This window comes from Dermacentor andersoni, chromosome 4 (genome assembly GCF_023375885.2).
Source record: "Dermacentor andersoni chromosome 4, qqDerAnde1_hic_scaffold, whole genome shotgun sequence".
Lineage (NCBI taxonomy): Eukaryota > Metazoa > Arthropoda > Arachnida > Ixodida > Ixodidae > Dermacentor > Dermacentor andersoni.
In genome coordinates, this window is record NC_092817.1 from 7,540,062 (window position 1) to 7,559,024 (window position 18,963).

Here is an 18,963-nt window from a genome sequence, read left to right on the forward strand (position 1 = left end):
AAAGAGCCTCTATATATGCCGCAGTGGGTGACCTGTTACGATGACGTGCAGGTGGCCTTGCACAAATCTGAAACTTCTACCACAGTGAAGTTTCTTTTCCACACAACACTGCAGCTGAGCTGATTCTAGATTTTTGAATCGCAAAATTCAATTATAAATATCTCTGTACACACGCAAATGTTCTGCATGTCTAAAAACTAGGTGATATTTTTAGTGCAAACAAATTTACTAAAACCAACTGTGGCAGATAGTGTGCAATTCTGTCGCATCAGTTGTATTACTACACTACACTAGGCAGACATTTCCTTGCATGAAGAACTGCTGAGTGATGTCAGCCAATTACAAGTTATACTAATTAATGTCACAATTATTTACTTAGAGTACATGTCCCAATTGCAGAGCTGAAGCCGAGCAGCAATGAAGGCATATCCATTTAGCAAAAATTCTGTGCTTCACAAGTTTCTAAAACATGTCCTCAGATTCTGTGGCGAAATGAAATGCTCCAGTTAACATTTATCAGTAATCTGTGAAAACGAAGTGCTGATGAATGTGCAACATTATCTCATTTTTTTAATGGAATCTGGATGTGCACAAAATACCAAATGGCCACAGTGTATACTAGGTGCACAAGGTACTTGAGAACGGAAATTAGCATTCCCAAAGAGGAAGAACCACTGCTGGAGCTAAGAATGAAGTTTCCATGCCTTTAAGACAATCTGGCACCAGTAAACATGACAGTCTGGGTCTGGAGTCATATTTACCTGCTCTTTTTCTGCTGGAAGCAGTGACTCATCAGAAATAACGATGGCTCGTGAAACTCTGCAAGCAATGCGAGTCACATGTAAAGATGTGGCATGTCACATTTTCTTTTGTCATGCCAGAGGCATTACCTTTGCAGGTCCCTCGATGAAGAAATTTCAGGTGGGGCATAGCTTGCTCCCATGACAACCCATCTGCACACCACAAGATATGTAATACAATACGCACACATACGGTGCTTATAATGTCAACACGAAGATCCATCATGCTCAAGTAAAGACAAAGAAAGAAGAGCATCAAGGAAAACTGACTAGGCAGCACAGCATGACTTCTTTGAACGCATGAACATGCACATAGCAAACAGGCAAGCTGGACACATTGGATAGATGTCCTAGCAGCTAAGGAAATAATGCAAGTAAACAGAAGAACACACACTTAGAACACGTTCACTGTTTAAGATATGTTAAAACTTTTCAATAATGAATAAATAGAATTTATTCTTGTGTAAGGGCAGCACTTCTTTTTCCCATAAATTTTCGGCCCAAATTTTTAGGTGTGACCTTTAGACAAGTTAAAAGTAAATGAATATATGTGCTTTGAAAAACTAACATGCTTGCTGCCATGTGAAATGACCTTGCAAAGCCTTAATTTTAGCTCTGCTTGCAGCCGCTAGCCCCATTAGCCGTGATCTAGTTCAGTGAAAGTGTGCTGTTACAAGGTGAAGCCACCCTCAGATACTGTATTGCATGCAAGGTTGTATGATGAAAAAAACTGCTGGAATTTTCATGAAAAATATAAATGCCTATGTACATTCCAGCTGGCACAGGAGCGACAAAATCACGCTGTTTAAACATATACAATGAAGCGTAGAGCCCATGGGCGATGCCTTATGTGGTGCACACACATTTCTCAAATGCTAGAGGACAAAGGCATAGAGAACCAGCTGGAGAGCCAGCATACAAATTTTGCTGGCACTTAGTCGATCACTGAAGAGTATACCAATACACCATCCAAATTGAATTGAATTCTGGGGTTTTATGTGCTAAAACCACAATTTAATTATGAGGCATGTTGTAGTGGGGGACTCCAGATTAAGTTGGACTACCAGGGGATCTTTAACATGCCCCCAATGCACGAAACACAGTGGTTTTTTCATTTCGCTCCCATTGAAATGCGGCCACCGTGGCCGGGATTTGATCCCGCGACCTTGTACATAGCAGCGCAACACTACAGCCACTAAGCCACCGCGGCGGTTACCAATACACCATCTCATATGCCTCTATGCACCACATCAGTACCATGCTTCTCAAAGATGAAGCCACCCTCAAATAACTTGCGATGCGTAAGGCTGTGTGGTGAAAAACTCCCAAGGTTTTCACACGAAATGTGAACGGGGTATTGCAGTCAAGCACCTGCATGCCTTTTGGGTGGCATAGAAGCAACAACGTATGCGCAGAGCATTGAAAGCCTCGCATGCACAGAAAATGTCACGGCACAAACAGCAAGGTGCTGGGAAATAAATTTCATGATGGCGCCAGCAGTTAAGTCGACAAGCTTCTTCCCACAGAGGGGACCCCAATATGTAAGTGTGCAATGCACCAATACCATGCTGACATACTGTAGTCTAGCTGCAGCTGAAGCACTTGTCCTTGTCCGCCTTTCTTGTTTCCGTGTTTTTATCGCGCTAAGTTACTACTTCAAATATAGCTGCAGCTGACATGGAAAAAAGGGGAAACTTTTTTCCATATTGTTTAGACCCAAATCCAGGGGCGTGGCCCTTACACAAGGTTATATGATATTTCTCCATGAAATATGAGATCATACGATGCAAAGTATACTTTATATATATATATATATTTATATTTCCAGAATGAGATATATTGCAATAAATTAAGCTACTGTTAATGCTGGCTGAATGGCTTATTTTCTAACACACAACAAAATGTTCATGACACATGTACCTGCAATTGAACCGCCTGCCATTGGACACAATTCCTATGCAAGCACCGTTTTCACTGACCAGGAGAGCGCTGGGCCCCCTCTGCAGGTGATAGATGCCTCCATAGACCGCACACAGCCTGTAACACACAAGTCAGTGTGCTATGCTCAGACTGGACAAAAAACAGGGAGATTAAGGCCACTGCATTGAATGCTGTGAAAAACTTTTTATTTTGCCATGCACAGGATTTTGCGAAACAAAACAGCACACAAAAGCTGTGAGCAAGGAATTTTGGAACACAGAGTTACAAGCTTTATTTTTCTTGCTCAGTTGCAAAGGTAAGAAATATAAAAGGATCTGTGTATGTGAAATACTTGGTACTAGCACACGATTCCAAGTCACTAACTTACCACTGTACTATAACCAAACAGAAGAGCAAAGATTCATCAGTGTTACCATCACTTCCTGTGCAGGTAAAAAAAATTTTCTCGTCTAGCTTTATTGCCATGATTTCTCTAAGTGAGCAAAATCAATATATGTAACCAAGTTTTCATAAGTTACTCTGCAAGGACTTCAAAGTGGCAAACAGCGAAGAAGAAAAGCATCAATATAATCCTGTTTCTTTTTTTCTTTTTTTTCTGTACTCTGATTGTTTGCTTACAGACATACTGCTTGCCTACGGGCAATATGGACACATACACTTCCTCTATCAAAGACAATGGTTATGGTGATAATGCTTTTAAAGTTCACGTTGTCACCGTTTCTCCCATTCATCTGTGATACTTTTGAGTAGGTGTATTATTCAAATTTTTATTTCCTTAAAAAAGTTTTTCTACTCTTCAACCACAAGAAAGAGTCAGGTGAACTGACTCTTCGAGAAAGAAAGGCCACAAATTATGGGGCTTTGCAATACTACGGCGAATTCTCAAAATATTCATGAATCGATTCAAGAAGTTGAGTTGTTTTGATTATGGAATATTGTAGATTAGTGGCCACACTCTTTCTTACATGAGTCCTGCGGCATTTTTGTCTCACTGTTCTCATCAATCTTGTATATTCTTACAGATCAGGCAATGTGTTGCCTCTATCTCATAAAGCCACTTCACCAAATACTACACCAACCAGCCCTTCGGTACCAGTGCAAACAAAAGGAAATGCCACCACATTACTGGTTAAACTGAGAATCGAACTTGCAACCCACCGATTTCTAATAACTGATGCATGAGCTCATCAGCACTCATATGTGATAAATAGGATGGCTACTTCATGCAAAGCATCACTGCACTGGGTAGTAAAGGGAAAGACCATAAATGACAGAACAATGCACAGAGACTAGGGCTGTCAGCAATCCCTGCAATAGTTTTTTGCCCAGAGAGCAGTGAAAGTCCTTGTAGTGTGTTCAACTGTGACATAGTGATTACCTACCCAAACTTCTAATCCAGTGCCAAAATACTGCCTGACTGGTACACTAGACACGCATGATGATGACACAATAATTAGCAGCTAGCAACTAGTTGTAGAACTTAAATAAAATAAAATTTAAAAATTTTAAATTGCAGCTGTAATGAAACACTGTGTTGCATGCAACAACCAGAGCAGAGACGAGTGACAATGCTGCATATTTAGCTTTTCCTATTCTCTTCTATTTCACTGCATATTATTGCTATTTTTTTTCATCTTAAGCTCAGTCAAACCTAAATTTAACAAGCACACATACTGGGTGTTATATTTTTTTTAAACCATACAGAACTTTAAAATATCGCCAGTAGCTGATAGCATAATTCTAGTCATTGAGCTGGAGTACTCAAAGAAGCAGATATTATTTGCACGAGAAGTCCAAATGCATAAATAAATAATTAAAAAAGTCTAATTACCTTTTATATTAATTACTTCACGGCACATATTGCAATTTACAAATTGTAGCCAGTGAGTTCGCATGATGTATCCACTTGGAACAGATTTTCAGCATGACACCACGACTGGTATAGTGTGAAACTATTCCCATCTGTTTTTATTCCAAATCGGCCATTAGCCCTCCCTGATATGTCAGAACAGTTCGGGTCCAGCCCATATGGGCGGGCAGCACACCCATATGGGCAGAGCCCGAGCCACCTTGACCTATCACAGAGGGCGAATGGCCGATTTAGAATAAAAACAAATGGGAATAGTTTTACGTTACAGGGCCCATGTTTCGAGATATTCATTCCCAAAGTGGGCGATGAAATACAATAGATTGCTAAAAAAAAAGGTAATAGGAACAACTGTGCATTTTTTACCAGAAATCTCAAAACCTGTGTGATTCTTAAAGTCGTTCCAAGTGGATATGCCTTGAAAATTGGCCGGCTATAATTCGTGAATTGTAATATGTTCAATAAGTTAATTATTTAATAAGTAAATTAGTAAGCTATTTGTTAACTAGTCGATTATGCACTTTTATTTCTCATGCGGGTAATGTCAGACATTTTGGGTAATCCAGCTCAACAATTACAATTACTGTCTGCCATATGCGATTTTTAAACGTTCTGTGTGGTTTTAAAAATACACATCACGTTAACAATTTATAAGAAAGTTGTTTTATTTTAATGATTTTACTTTCATTTTATATGGTCGTGTTTCATTTTAATGGAGTGTTCCCCTGCTTAATGAGACCAAGAAAGCAACATCAGACATGGTTATAGCAATGCAAATTTTAGAGTGCAGTTCTTATGTGCCCATTCTTGCCTTGAGCGGCGGCGTTATACCTCGTAACCAAGCTAATGAGCACAGGCGAAAGATGAAAGCAAATGCAGAGCACAGCGGTAGATGAAAGAAGAGCGCGTGAGGGGAGGAGGAGTGGAGGGGAAACGGCCTACGCATGCGCCGAGTTGCCGACGGCCACAACATGGCAATCTCATCTGAACTTCCGAGGGGAGGCCAGTGTGGCCTGAGGTGGGGAGGGCTACGCTCGTCTGTGGCGTCAGCTGCTGAGGCCAGTCTGCGATACCAGTGTGTGTGACATGTATCACTGCTCCTGCAAGGGTGATGGCGAGCGACTACGAGTAAAGCTCAATGTAACACTCCCTTGGGTGTTGTCGCCACTTACACTGGTGGCAAAATCTTCCCCCGACAAAAGGCCACTCTCATCATTGGTGGAATGAAAGCGTGACAAGAAAAGCGCAGTGCTGTGCGAGATGGGCTGTGCGGCGACGATTGCTACGATATGGCACCAGAGCAGCACGCGTCGTCTGTATGCAAACAAAGCATGCTACTCACAGTATTGTCTTCCTAATATAAACCTATATAATCATAATACAAAATACTCGCACACAAAATGAAAACGCATGTACAGCTGCACTCAAATTTTGCATACAGGACTATCGTAATTGTTGGTGAATTTTTTTGTTTGCTCGATGCTCAAAATGTGTTTTCTGGAAGCAAAAATACCACATACCAATGTCGACCAATTTTTTCAGTTGCTTGAATTTTTGGATTTGTACAATTATTCATGTTTATTAGGGGCACTGCCAGCTACTTCTAGAACCAATGTAGTATAACGGCAACTGCAATTTCAGATTGCACATGGTCACCACTCAATTTTTCCAAACATGATCTGCATCTGCAATGCTGCAAACATAGCAGCCACAAAGAAAGATGACACCACACTGGCTCAACACCAAACCGCAACCTTGGCAACTTCTGACCAAGTGGCACTGGTTAGGCTAGAAAAGTACAGCTGTGTTGAAAATTTTCTACAACAGGCATAGTAGTTGGTAACAAGGCACCCAAAAGAAATCTCGCTGTTAATACATACATACCCATAGCATTTATCAGCAATATTGGCAAGATCACATGCATGGGCTAAGCTGACAGCTGTAGCAACAGAAGTTTTGGTCAGCAACTTGGCTTCGTTAGATCACAGCTGCCAAGCCAACATGCCAATCCTCTGTGATCACACTGATTGCACAGTTGCATATAAGCAACAGTGCAAAATGCATGTAATTTATTGTTTCCTTTTCATGTATTGCACATCAAGCTGCCAACAGGCCATCACAGGAGACCCATTGCTGGCCTCTTGGAGGCATTATGCTTGTGTTTCTTTTGCACAGAACTTATCATCTTTTTTTCTTCCATGTTAGTGTGTATGCTTTAACAGATTTAACAATCGGATATAACAAGGTTCAGCAGTATCTACACCAACCTCCCTTTCAACCTGAAGAGAATAAACATGCTTTCAGTGCTATTAATACTATTACAGGGAAATGGCTTACCTACAGAAACACTGGGGCAGTTCTCCACTTCCATACAGTGAAGCCAGGAATGGGCTGTTGCCATATCTTCCCAGTGAATCAAGAAACTTCTGAACAGATTTTAATGCCTGGCCCACGACAAAAGTAAGAAAAGTACCAATTTTATTAAGCAGTTTTTCAATCACAAACAAGTGCCTCGTGAAGGTCTTTTCCTCAGCTCCACCAAAGCCACCGATTAGACTATGGGTAGGGAGCACCTCCTCACTCCAGTGTCTGATATTGAAAACACCTTACTGGAAAAATTTAGCTTAAGAATCATTCAAAGGCACCTACGATTTGTCATCCTGGACTGTCCAGAACTCCCCAAGGCACTGCATTATATTTTATTGGCCTGAGCAGCTGTGTCGAGCAGTCCAAGGACAGTTGCACAGTACCCCTCTTATGTCGGTGCTCAGTTTGAGGATAGCCCTTCCCAATGAGTGGCTTTCACAATCAAGCAGAAACTGGACAACAAAGTACTGTGCATCACTAGCAGCCATTTTCATGAGGGCTCCAGTGCTCCTCCTAGCCTCCTGTCATAGCAGCTGTCAGACCTACTATCTTTTTTTCTTTTTTTCAGGTTTTTCTTTGAATTTTACTGACAGCATGCTTTGTTTGGTTTCATAACTGTTGTGCACGTGAAACAGATTTATGTTGCTCTTATGTGACATCATCATGGTTCATTAATGAGCGTCGAGACTAAAAGATGCTGCCATTGATGGAAATGGTTTCCTGTTTTACGATGTAGAACAAGTCTACCTTGCCTAAGGCAAATGTGATTTGATGGTACGCGACCACTCATTGTGTCAATCAGGTTAGTAGAAATCTAATCAGTGGATTTATGGGACTGGAGTTATCAGACTGAGCAGACAGCACTAAGCATCTTCAATTTGGATGTGCCAGAAAAATCCAGGATCTTATACTGATTGTGCTTTATGACCCAAGGCTTGCGTGGATTTGAAAACTATGAGCATGATACATAACTGTGGTCTTTCAAACTTAACCTCAATTGCGCGACTGTGTGTGCTCATTGGACATGTGCCACCCATGAGGAGAGTGCCTGGGGAAACAATGGACATGATAGTAATACTAAAGCGGAAACAAAGGGTGTTTACTGCTCTTCACATAAAAAATTCCAGTGGCAAAATGCTAGTACTTTCCAGACTGTTCTAAGGAACTGAAAATGTTCAATATTGCCAACCTAATGTTTCTGAGCAAACGGCTGTTTTGGTCTCCGAGGTCTAAGTTGTGCGTAGGTGGAATCCCGCAAACTGAAGAAGACAAGAGCCACATGTGTCTGCCCATGTCAACATCATGCTTTAAAATGCAAAGTGCAAAATCTCCTCTGGGATAGTGAAGCTGACCAATGAGAGGTGTGCAACGTTCATGTGTACCAAGGTCCCAAAGCCCAAAGAGGAGGAAGCACCGTCCTCATGGTGCAGCACAATGCCAGTGCCGCGAGGAACTTGGTGCATCCTGTGAGGTACATAAGAGTTATGGCAACAAAGGCGGGAGATAGTGCACCACCACCAGTGCTGCAAGGCAACACCAGTAGAGTGCCATCTCCTGGCATAGCTGCCAAAACTATGACGAAGTGGTTCTTGCAAGCAGACAAATGTCATGCAGGGTATAGAATCAGGGTGTCTACCAAGTTGACATTTCCGAATTCCCTGAGTTTTCCAGGTTTTCCTGAGTGCCTTTGCAAAATTCCCTGAGTGACACAGAACTTTGTTTTATGTCAAGACAGGCTGGCACTATGTCGCCCGATGCTGTCACTCTCTAGTAAGCTTGCTAAAAAACAGCTTAATCCAGTTTGAATAGCAAGGAGTATCATTTGTTCTACAAAAAAAAAAATCTGAAGTGAGGGGTTAGTAAAATGCACAGCGAATAAAATAACTGAAAAAAATGCTATAACTCATGGCAAATCACGTGGAACATTCTCAAATATGAATAAAAACGAGATGCATACATAAACAGACGTTTTCGAATATCCACTTCAGTCACGAATTATGATCGACTGTCGATACATATGTGTGAAACATAGGTGGCGCTTGAGACTCTACTGAAAGCAAATCAAGGTGATAGAATGAATTTTATGATGAGTCATTATAATTACAGAGTAGCTAAATATTCGAATATTGTAAAGTCAGTCATGCTACGTTTCTTCATAAAAAGGATTAAATCCCCTACTCGAATTACATGCACAAGTTATTCATTAGCCTCAAGCATTTCCAGAAATAAAGATATGTATTTCAAGGTTGCTGCCAACATGCCCCACACCAAGCGTCACGTAAAACATGGTAGTGCCTTCACCAAAGCAATACTCTGTAAAAGCAATACTCTGTAACAATACATATCACTCAGAAGCAGAATGGAGGTAATTTAGGTTATCAGAATGTTCAATTTACCGTAAGCTTATAATGTTCATGCTCTATTCCTAGCTACCACTGCACAGAAATGGCAAAAATAGGTTGCGTCTACAAATGTGGCCGCCGTGACTGAAGGCGATATGAGCTACTTTTATCAATCTATAGCAATTTCATTGGTGTGAGGCCCGAACTTTGTTACAAATGAGATTCGCAACAGCTGGTGCGTCAACCTCAACTCTCCTGACATACTCTCAGTCCGCACACAGCGCCTCAGTGTTGCGTTTCACTGCTTTAAAGAGTTTATTTCGGTTTGGATGAGGGACACCTGCATTCCGGCGTCAGCCAACACTGTTTTTTGAGCTCAAGCTCCTTGAAAAAAGCGGCGGCAGGCTTCCTTTCCCGTTCATTCCTCAATGCGTAGGTCCTTTCTGTTCTCGTCCTCCTTCCACCGCGCGTTCGCCCCACGGACCATATGAAACATCCTCTTCGTCAGCTGTACAGTCAACGTCCGATTTTTCGGACTCCCTAAGGGCCGCGAAAACGTCCGTAAAATCGGGCAGTCCGAAAAAATGAATGCATGTCTTTTACTTCCATTAAAGGCTCAAATCGCCACAGGCACATCCGGAAAGGCCTACGAGCACGCTTATTAGGCATATCGGTGCCCCTACTGTGACAGGAGATGGCGGATGGACGCGTGTATAATTAAGGAATAGATACTATGTCCCGTGACAATTGCCCCTTCCCACGCTTGTTATGCTTCACCGCGTAACATTTCTATATCGAGGCAAAGCTGACTTTTGGGAACCGGCATTATGCAACACGCGGTACTTTCCAAGCTTCGAAGCCAATCGCGAGGACCACAAAGACGGAGTCTGTACCATTGCTTACAGCGGCGAATTCTTTCAATGAAAAACACGGCGCCGAACAGCAAGAAGCGTAATAACGAACGTTGAAGCAGCTAGGCCTAGCGTTTACCACGACGGCGAGGTAATCAAAACGGCGGCAGTGGTGGCTTTGATTAACGCCGTTTCGGACCAGCGGTCACGGCAAAAAGTCTGAAAAATAGGACGGCGAAAGGCTCTTGCGTCCGAAATTCCAGACTTCTTAGACATTGACTCTGTGGGGTACGTGATGGTACCGCGAAGCCACGGGCGTCCGGAAAGTCGGCCATTGACTGTACACTGGCAACTCCTCCAGCTAATGCCTCCTTTACTAGATGCCTGCCGCGTTGTCCGGTAAACTCGGTTCCGTGCCCTCTCCCTTTTCCCAAGCTGCTCCCCGAGTCTGGCCTCACAAGGCGAGATAAGGCCACCCTGCTGCGACTCCAGACTGGCTGCATATGGACAGCAGCCAGACTTCATGCCAAAGGCCGACGCGCCTCCCCCTCTTGCCGCCGATGCGGCGATCCCGAGACCCTCGAACACCTCCTATGTGCCTACCCGGCCCTAGCACAGGAACGTTCGAGGGTCACCCGAGCCTATAGACTGCAGGGCCTTCCTGCTGGCTCACTCTCCGACCTGCTGTTCCCACCTCGCTACCATCTCCCGGCACTACACAGCCTTGTGGAGTTCATGGAGGCGAGTGGGATAGCAGCATACCATTGAGTGCACCTGCCCCTGCCTCCTCTGCTGCCATGTGCGGATGAGCCCCCTGAACCATCTCTCACTTCTTTCCTCTTTACCTCCTACTCCCCCTTTTCCCTATGGCGCTGCGCCGTGCTCCCTGATGGGCTGCAGAATTTAAGCGTCTCTTTCCTCCTTCATAATCACCATATATCTCCCTTTTCTCGTCTCCGCGAAAAGGCAACGAGCGCCTCTCATGACAAACGCCTGCAACTTAGATCACGTGCAGCAGCCTCTGACCCTCTATGGCATCTGTCACCATCATCTCGGAGGCCCGCGAGAATGCTCGCTAACAGACACCCACGCATATCGGCTCTAGTATTGGCTCTACGAACGCGCCAGTGGAAGCATTCGGCTGCCGCTGCCGCCGCCAGAAGTGGATGGATGGATGGATGTTATGAGCGTCCCCTTTGGAACAGGGCGGTGGGTTGCGCCACCAAGCTTTTGCTATTATACTGCCTAATGTCCTACCTAAGTTAAACAATAAAAAAAAACTCTATGAACTACCACACCCAAATTTTCTGATCCCCTATTGCGAACTGTGCTTTTGTACATCTCCGTCTTTTGTCGTTTCCCTACTTTTCTTCCACCAATCTTCCGATCACCTCTTACTAATGCCTATTGCGGACATGATTCATTATCACTGCTCCCGCTGAACTCAAGGGCTTCAAGGAGGCCAGTGGTGCCTAAATCGACCGCTGAGTAGACGTCTTCACATTCTAATAAAGCATGCTCCATAGTTTCCCTAGCTTTACCGCAGCAAGCACATGATTCTTCTTCCTTCTTATATATCTCGCTTTATAGGTTGAAAGGCAACGAGCGCCGCCTCATGGAATTTATGCTGAACTAAGGGAACCACCGCTACAATGGGAAAGCGAGCGACATGGCGGGCATGTAGTAAAGTACTTTATTCTATGGTAAAGGAGGCATTGCTCCAGCCGACGACATGGCGTCAAAAGACGATTCGTTACGATCCCTCTCTGTTACGCGAGCCAGCATTACTGTGACTTTCGTTCTCTTTCAATAAAATTACAGCTAATTTTCCCTAATAGAAGCACAAATTCCTTGAGTTTTTCCGGTTGGTAGACACCCTGAGAATGTCACGGGATGCTAGGGAGCCTAGCATCCCAACAGGCTACGGCTGGGATGTGATAAACAATTCAGTGCAAGTTAATTTCTCAACACTTTATTCCACCAAAATAGAGTAGCAGCAGCTGGTAAGTGAAACCACAAGTTTGGCAGAACACTGGCAGCATGGCCTGCTGTGCTGCTAACCTGTCTTGTGGTTGAAACTTTCCAGAAGTCTGCACACTAGCTTCTACACCACATTAACTCCTTTCCTTACCGCTGCACTAATGCCATTGATTATGTGGGTGAAGGCAGCCTTATGTGATAAAAGTGTCGGCAGTTACTGGCAAGTACATAAAAGTAAGCCATCTGTGACATCATAATGAATCAGCCAAGCCATGTAGTCTTCGGTTTCATGGTGAAGAAACAAAGAGCATTACATATGGCAGTTTTTAGTACCACTTTGGTGCCTTAAGGTATCTGTTTGTGCTTTTTTTTTAATGTAGGAGAACACAAACACTTGAGATACTGGAATGTTTGTGGTAAGGCTGGATAACCTCATCAGAATTGAAGAATTGAAGCAGGCATACATGCATTAGAGAACTTGGCAAAAGAAAGCTGGTCAAGTAGCTGTGTATCCCATGCTGCTGCAGAGTGGCCAGTTGCACCAAGTACGCTGCATGCCAGAAGCTTACCTGCAGTGTTGGTGTTGTTCCATCCACCATGGCAATGGCATGCAGCACATAGTGCTCAACATTCTTGCTGAGCTGCCTTGACTGGAGAAACTCCAGGAAGGGCCTACCTTCAAAACCTGGTCAAGCACCCCCCCCCCCCACCCATCCTTAAGACTTTAATCTGATCAACAGAGAATTAAAGTACTTGCAAATCAGCAAGCTGCAAAAATGCTGATGCAAGTGTGCTCACATCCCTCAATGCATGGCAGCACACTTGATTGCTGTTGTATGCGTGTGACATTCTGAGCATGTGGAATGCATGGCAGCACATGTGATTGCCATTGTATGTGTGCAAAATTCTGAGCGGGCATGCGAGTTATAATCCTTTGTTACATACAGCTTGGTCACATCTTCGAGAGACATGCTTCAGAAATTAAAAGCGCACACGTGGCTATGGCAACATGCTGAACTGCATATCACATGTAAAAGTGTCGTTTCACTTTAGAGAACTTGGCTAAAAAGTGCCCTTGACTTGTTAATGGCCAAAGCTGTCGGACAGGCAACCACGAAAGCACGTAGCTGTTATTGTAGACATAATTTAACACTTCGGAAAACATGAATCGCAAGAACATCTGCTTCATAAACAAAACAATACTTTCTCACAACTATGATTGCAGTTGCCTGCCTCATACCAATGCTGGCATATGATCACTATCGTGCTCACCTATCACTGTTTGCAGCATGCTTTTAGTGAACGACTACATCGTCACTGTAGATAGAAAAATTCTGATAAAAAATGTTCCACTGCATTTTCCGTGTTACCATTGCATGATTTGACACAATGACCTATAATCTTACCATGGCACTAAAACAATGGGCACCATAAAAATTGGCTCTCAGTCCCGTTAAACAAAAGTTATCAACCCCAGTGCAGTAATTCACTCAGGAACTGGTGCACCTCTATGCAAGAGCCATGGCTCTTCTGCAGCAGAATCATTTGGAACCGTCACTTGCTCTCGAGACTTCAAAGTGCTGTTATGCTTACATTCAAACAAAAATGATTATTTGATAACTTTAATATAAAATTCTGGAATGGAATATGATCTGAATAGCAAGTACAACTGGATTAGCCTTATCTATTTATACTTCATTTCACCTGCTGGCATGTTTAAGGAGAACGCTAGACCAGCCGTGGAGATTACATTTATCTTTACTTCTCAGTCTTCCTGATTCAGTCTGTGCATCAGTCTGTGCAATTAGGTAATATCCTTTTCTAACACTCTTGTTCACTGCTGTGTATTGCATGCTTGAATGTGTAAAGAGCAAGGCGCAATAAACCAGGACAGAAGAACACAAATGACAGGATCAGCGCCACTCACAACTAAGTTTATTTCCACAGCAAGCCTGCCTTATGTAGGTAAACCAAGCGGAATCACGCACGAAACGTTAGAAGCAAAATACAGCAATCCATCGACCACTCAGGAATCACATCTAGCACAATAGATAAAATCATCAAACAAGAACCACACATAGAGCATCACAGTAAGCAATTCATTGAGCACAGTCATTAACAAGCCAACGGGGAGAAAAACGAGACCTAACAAGTACCATCTATGCTTCACTAGCAAACTATCCAACACTAACACCATTCAAATGCCTAAGGACCAGTCAGTGATAAAACCTGCACGACTATGAATGAGAATAATGGCCAACGAATAACATGCAAAAACATGAAGAAAGGGCATCTAAAGAACAGTATCTGCATCAAATCTAAAATCTCTAAAGTCACTCACAAATAAAATAATAAAATGTGTGACTGCACGAAAAATGAACCATGTGACAAACAATGAAATGGACAGAACAGTTGAACGATAAAGGGTCCAAAGTACAGCGTCTGCGTCAAAACGAAAAAAGGCGACAAAAACCTGTAAGAGCCACTAAAGAATCGTCAACAAAAATAAACACTAAATAAATAAAAGGAAGACAGACGGAAAAACCTAAATGAAAGCACTCTAACATCAGCGCTAAATGAAGCCTTCTAAAAAAGTAGTCTCCTTGTCACTAAGCACAATGGACGGCCTGCTGAAGCATTTGTTTCCCTCTTTTTTGATGAAATAGGCTTCCACAATCTCCCGCTCGAACCTGTCTTTTCCAAACTTCAAAAATTTAGTTTTTTCGAACTGAGGGTGGCAATTAGTGCAGTCTCTGCAATGCTCTACAAGGAAGCTCCCTTCATTGTTCAACAAGCATGAACCAACTAGCCCAAGCAAGAGTTTTACTTGTATTGCATGCGTAATGCGAACATTGTGGGTTTGGTGCCCACCAACAACAGGTTATCTTTTCGTCCACTTTCATTTACCCTTTTCCTTCATTATTTTCTACATTTCAATTTCATCCACAGGTACTTACCCCCATGTTTTCCTTGGCTTAATTCATTGACTGCTGGCTTTATATTGTTGTTCGTAAAAGCGTTTAATCATTGATATCATTCCTTTTCTCGGAAAGCCCATTAGTCTACCTTGGGTGGTTCCATCAAGAGTGCACTAAAAGTGTAGTAAACTTTAGTTCCATCTGTGATAAGACCTCCAGCTACAGACTTGCTCAAAGCTGCCATGCACACTTCCAGAGTGGGCCTCTTCTCTGGAGAATTGTTGGTGACACAAAATTAACACAGCTGTATACAGTTTCACGCTGTGAGCCACTGCTCGGTCCCTTGCTTGAGGCCCCACAACCAGACGCCAACGAGCTGGCTCACGCAGTGAAGCCTTTCTTTTCATTTCTGGTAGACGAGAAGAATTAAAAATTATCTTCTCTAGTTGGCGCAGTGGGAACCTCTGGCCTTGCTGTCCCCACGTATTTGACACCTACGATAGCTGCTACTTTTAGCGTGAAAAAGACAGGGACAGCATGAAAAAATTGGAGGACGCTTAAGCTTCGCCTTCAAGAGTGGAACGCGACAGCGTTCCCGTCGACCCGCCAAGGGGTGTAAGACAATGGGCTACGGCGCAGCGACTACGCACCCCGCATCGGATGCGGTGAGCGTCGAGCAATGCAGCGTTCGGCGCGGCAACGAAATGTGCACCTGAGCAAGCGACGCACACCTGAGCCTTAGAAACAGCTCGTTTCTAAGGCAACACTGCATTTACTAGAGGCGCTTTTGTACCGCTTTGAAGCATCGAACTCATGGCTGAGTGGTAGCGTCTCCGTCTCACACTCCGGAGACCCTGGTTCGATTCCCACCCAGCCCATTTTGCAAGTTGTTTTTTATTCATGAAGTGCCTGCTGGGATTTATCGCTCACGGCCAACGCCGCCGACGCCGACGACACCTGCTTTTCTGCGACACGAGCTCCTTAACGCTGTCGCGTTAAAATACAAGCATGAGCTCTCACACACCTAGCATAGCCATGTCCAGTCACCACCATAGTTATACATCAGTGAAATTTGTGCTTGCTGCTGTTATCCAACCCAAGCTGCTAAGTCTATATGGTAGCTTGATTCTGCAAAGACTAACCAGCCTATTTTAGAGAAGGCAGCTCCTCATCCTAAAATTAAGCAGATTGAACATGATAGCATTTGCACCTCCTTATCAGTGAATGGCACCAAGGCAACCAGTAGGCAAGCTCTCCCAAGTAACCAAGAGCCTAATAAAGAAATGACAAAAAATGAAAGTATCCAACTCGAGAGATAATATAGAATTCACGGAACTGTCAAAACTGATCAACAAGGTGAAAATAAGCGATATTCGAAACTATAACGTGAGAAAGACTGAAGAAGCCGTAAAAAATGGACGCAGCCTGAAATCAGTGAGAAAGAAATTTGGCATAGGAAAAACCAAGATGCATGCACTAAAAGATAAGCAGGGTAATATCATCAGCAATCTTGAAGGTATAGTAAAAGCAGCGGAATTCTATACTGACCTATACAGTACCTGGAGGAGTTGGGATGCCTCCATTCGAAGCGATAATGAACAGGATACAGGAATTCCTCCTATAACTAGCGATGAGAACAGAAGGGCCTTGCAAGACATGAAACAGGGAAGAGCAGCAGGAGAAGATGGAATAACAGTCGATCTAATCAAAGATGGAGGAGACATAATGCTTGGAAAAGTGGCGGCTCTTTATACGAAATGTCTATCGACTGGAAGGGTCCCAGAAAACTGGAAGAATGCAAACATTATACTAATCCACAGAAAGGGAGATGTTAAAGGATTGAAAAATTATAGGCCCATTAGCTTACTCCCAGTATTACATAAAATATTTACCAAAATAATCTCTAATAGAATAAGGGCAACACTGGACTTTAGTCAACCAAGGGAACAGGCTGGCTTCAGGAAGGGGTACTCTACAATGGATCACATCCATGTCATTAATCAGGTAATCGAGAAATCCGCAGAGTATAATAAGCCTCTCTAAATGGCTTTCATAAATTACAAAAATGCATTTGATTCAGTAGAGATCATAGAGTCATAGCGGCATTACGTAATCAAGGAGTACAGAATGCTTACGTAAATACCTTGGAAAATGTCTACAGAGGTTCTACAGCTACCTTAATTCTACACAAGCAGGAAGATACCCATAAAGAAAGGGGTCAGACAGGAAAACACAATCTCTCCAATGCTATTCATTGTGTGCTTGGAAGAAGTATTCAAGCTATTAAACTGGGAAGGCTTAGAAGTAAAGATCGACAGTGAATATCTCAGCAACAATGCAGACGAATTACAACAAATGATTGAGGACCTTAACAGAGAGAGTGTAAGAGTGAGATTGAAGATTAATATGCAGAAGACAAAGAAAATGATAAATAGCTGGGCAAAAGAACAAGAGATCAGGATCGCCAATCGGCTTCTAGAGTCTGTGAAGGAGTATGTTTACCTAGGTCAATTAATCACAGGGAACCCTGATCATGAAAAGGAAATTCACAGAAGAATAAGAATGGGTTGGATCGCATACGGCAGACATTGCCAGCTCCTGACTGGAAGCATACCATTATCATTGAAAAGGAAGGTGTGCAATCAGTGCATTTTACAAGTGCTGACATATATGGCAGAGACTTGGAGACTGATAAAGAAGCTTGAGAACAAGTTAAGGACCATGTAAAGAGCGATGGAATGAAGATTGCTAGGCATAACGTTAAGAGGCAGAAAGAGAGCGGTTTGGATCAGAGAGCAAACGAGTATAGACAATATACACTAATTGACATCAAGAGAAAAAAATGGAGTTGGGCAGGTCATGCAATGCACAGGTTAGATAACCGTTGGACTATTAGGGTTACAGAATGGGTGCCAAGAGAAGGGAAATGCAATCGAGGACAGAAGACTAGGTGGAGCGATGAAATTAGGAAATTCGTGGGCGCTAGTGTGAATCGATTGGCGCAGGACAGGGGTAACTGGAGATCGCAGGGAGGGGCCTTCGTCCTGCAGTGGACATAAAACAGGCTGCTGATGATGATGATGGTGACGATGATGATGATGAGTGAATGGACATACATTCACATAGGGACATTGGAGTTTTGATGATGGTACTCCTGCTACTTTTCCATTGCCCCACCACCACTTTATGTTCACAGTGTCTGCCGGTGGCGCAATCTAGCAATAGTATTATACAATCCTCCAAATACCAGCTGCACCTCCCACTCACAGGTCCTCATGCTATGCCTGAGCAACAGTAAAGCAATATCATGATGGCATCATTTAATTTGATCACTATGCACTGACACTGCTTTATTAGAACCACCTACATACAGAGCAATGCGGAGGAAAGCACTGTGCAACCACCACCACTCCTGCTGTCACATGCTTCTGTACACCACTCCACTGCACCACCATTCAAGCTCTGTTTCTCTCAACTTGCTCAAGGCTCTGCAGAGGACAATGCAAAGTTCTGATCTGTCTAATATTACTTTACTAAAACCCTTGTGAGGGTTTGCATTCTATACTGGTATCAAGATGGGCTCACTTACGTATTTGACACTGCCTCTGGAGAGGTTTTATCTCAAAGCATCTTGACACCTTTTTTTTAGACTTGTGTGATATGTGCAAAACTGACACATTAAAACACTTTCAATCAGTGCAATAGCCAAACTAAAAAAACAGCACAAACACCTTGAGAATGGGGAGGAGAAAGAAGAGAAGAAGATAACAAAATATGTTATCTAAGGCATCTCAGCAAGTAGGCAGGAAAGATATGGCATTCGGAAAGATGTTTTATGAATAAAAAAAAATGACTGCTTCAACCACTGAAACTTGCTTGGACTTAGAAATATGTCAT

At 43.1% G+C, this 18,963-nt stretch overlaps 1 protein-coding gene across 1 annotated transcript in view; it reads right to left on the reverse strand.

The window, feature by feature from the left end:
- Positions 1 to 18,963, reverse strand: part of Rep (Rab escort protein) — a 48,074-nt gene that overhangs the window by 9,264 nt on the left and 19,847 nt on the right. Inside the window, exons 7-11 of the mRNA XM_050182774.3 lie at positions 12,718 to 12,833; positions 6,946 to 7,052; positions 2,721 to 2,837; positions 891 to 953; positions 762 to 819 (exon numbers count right to left, since the gene is read on the reverse strand). Of these exons, the coding sequence (XP_050038731.1) occupies positions 762 to 819; positions 891 to 953; positions 2,721 to 2,837; positions 6,946 to 7,052; positions 12,718 to 12,833 (461 nt within the window). The remainder of the gene's footprint in view (positions 1 to 761; positions 820 to 890; positions 954 to 2,720; positions 2,838 to 6,945; positions 7,053 to 12,717; positions 12,834 to 18,963) is intronic.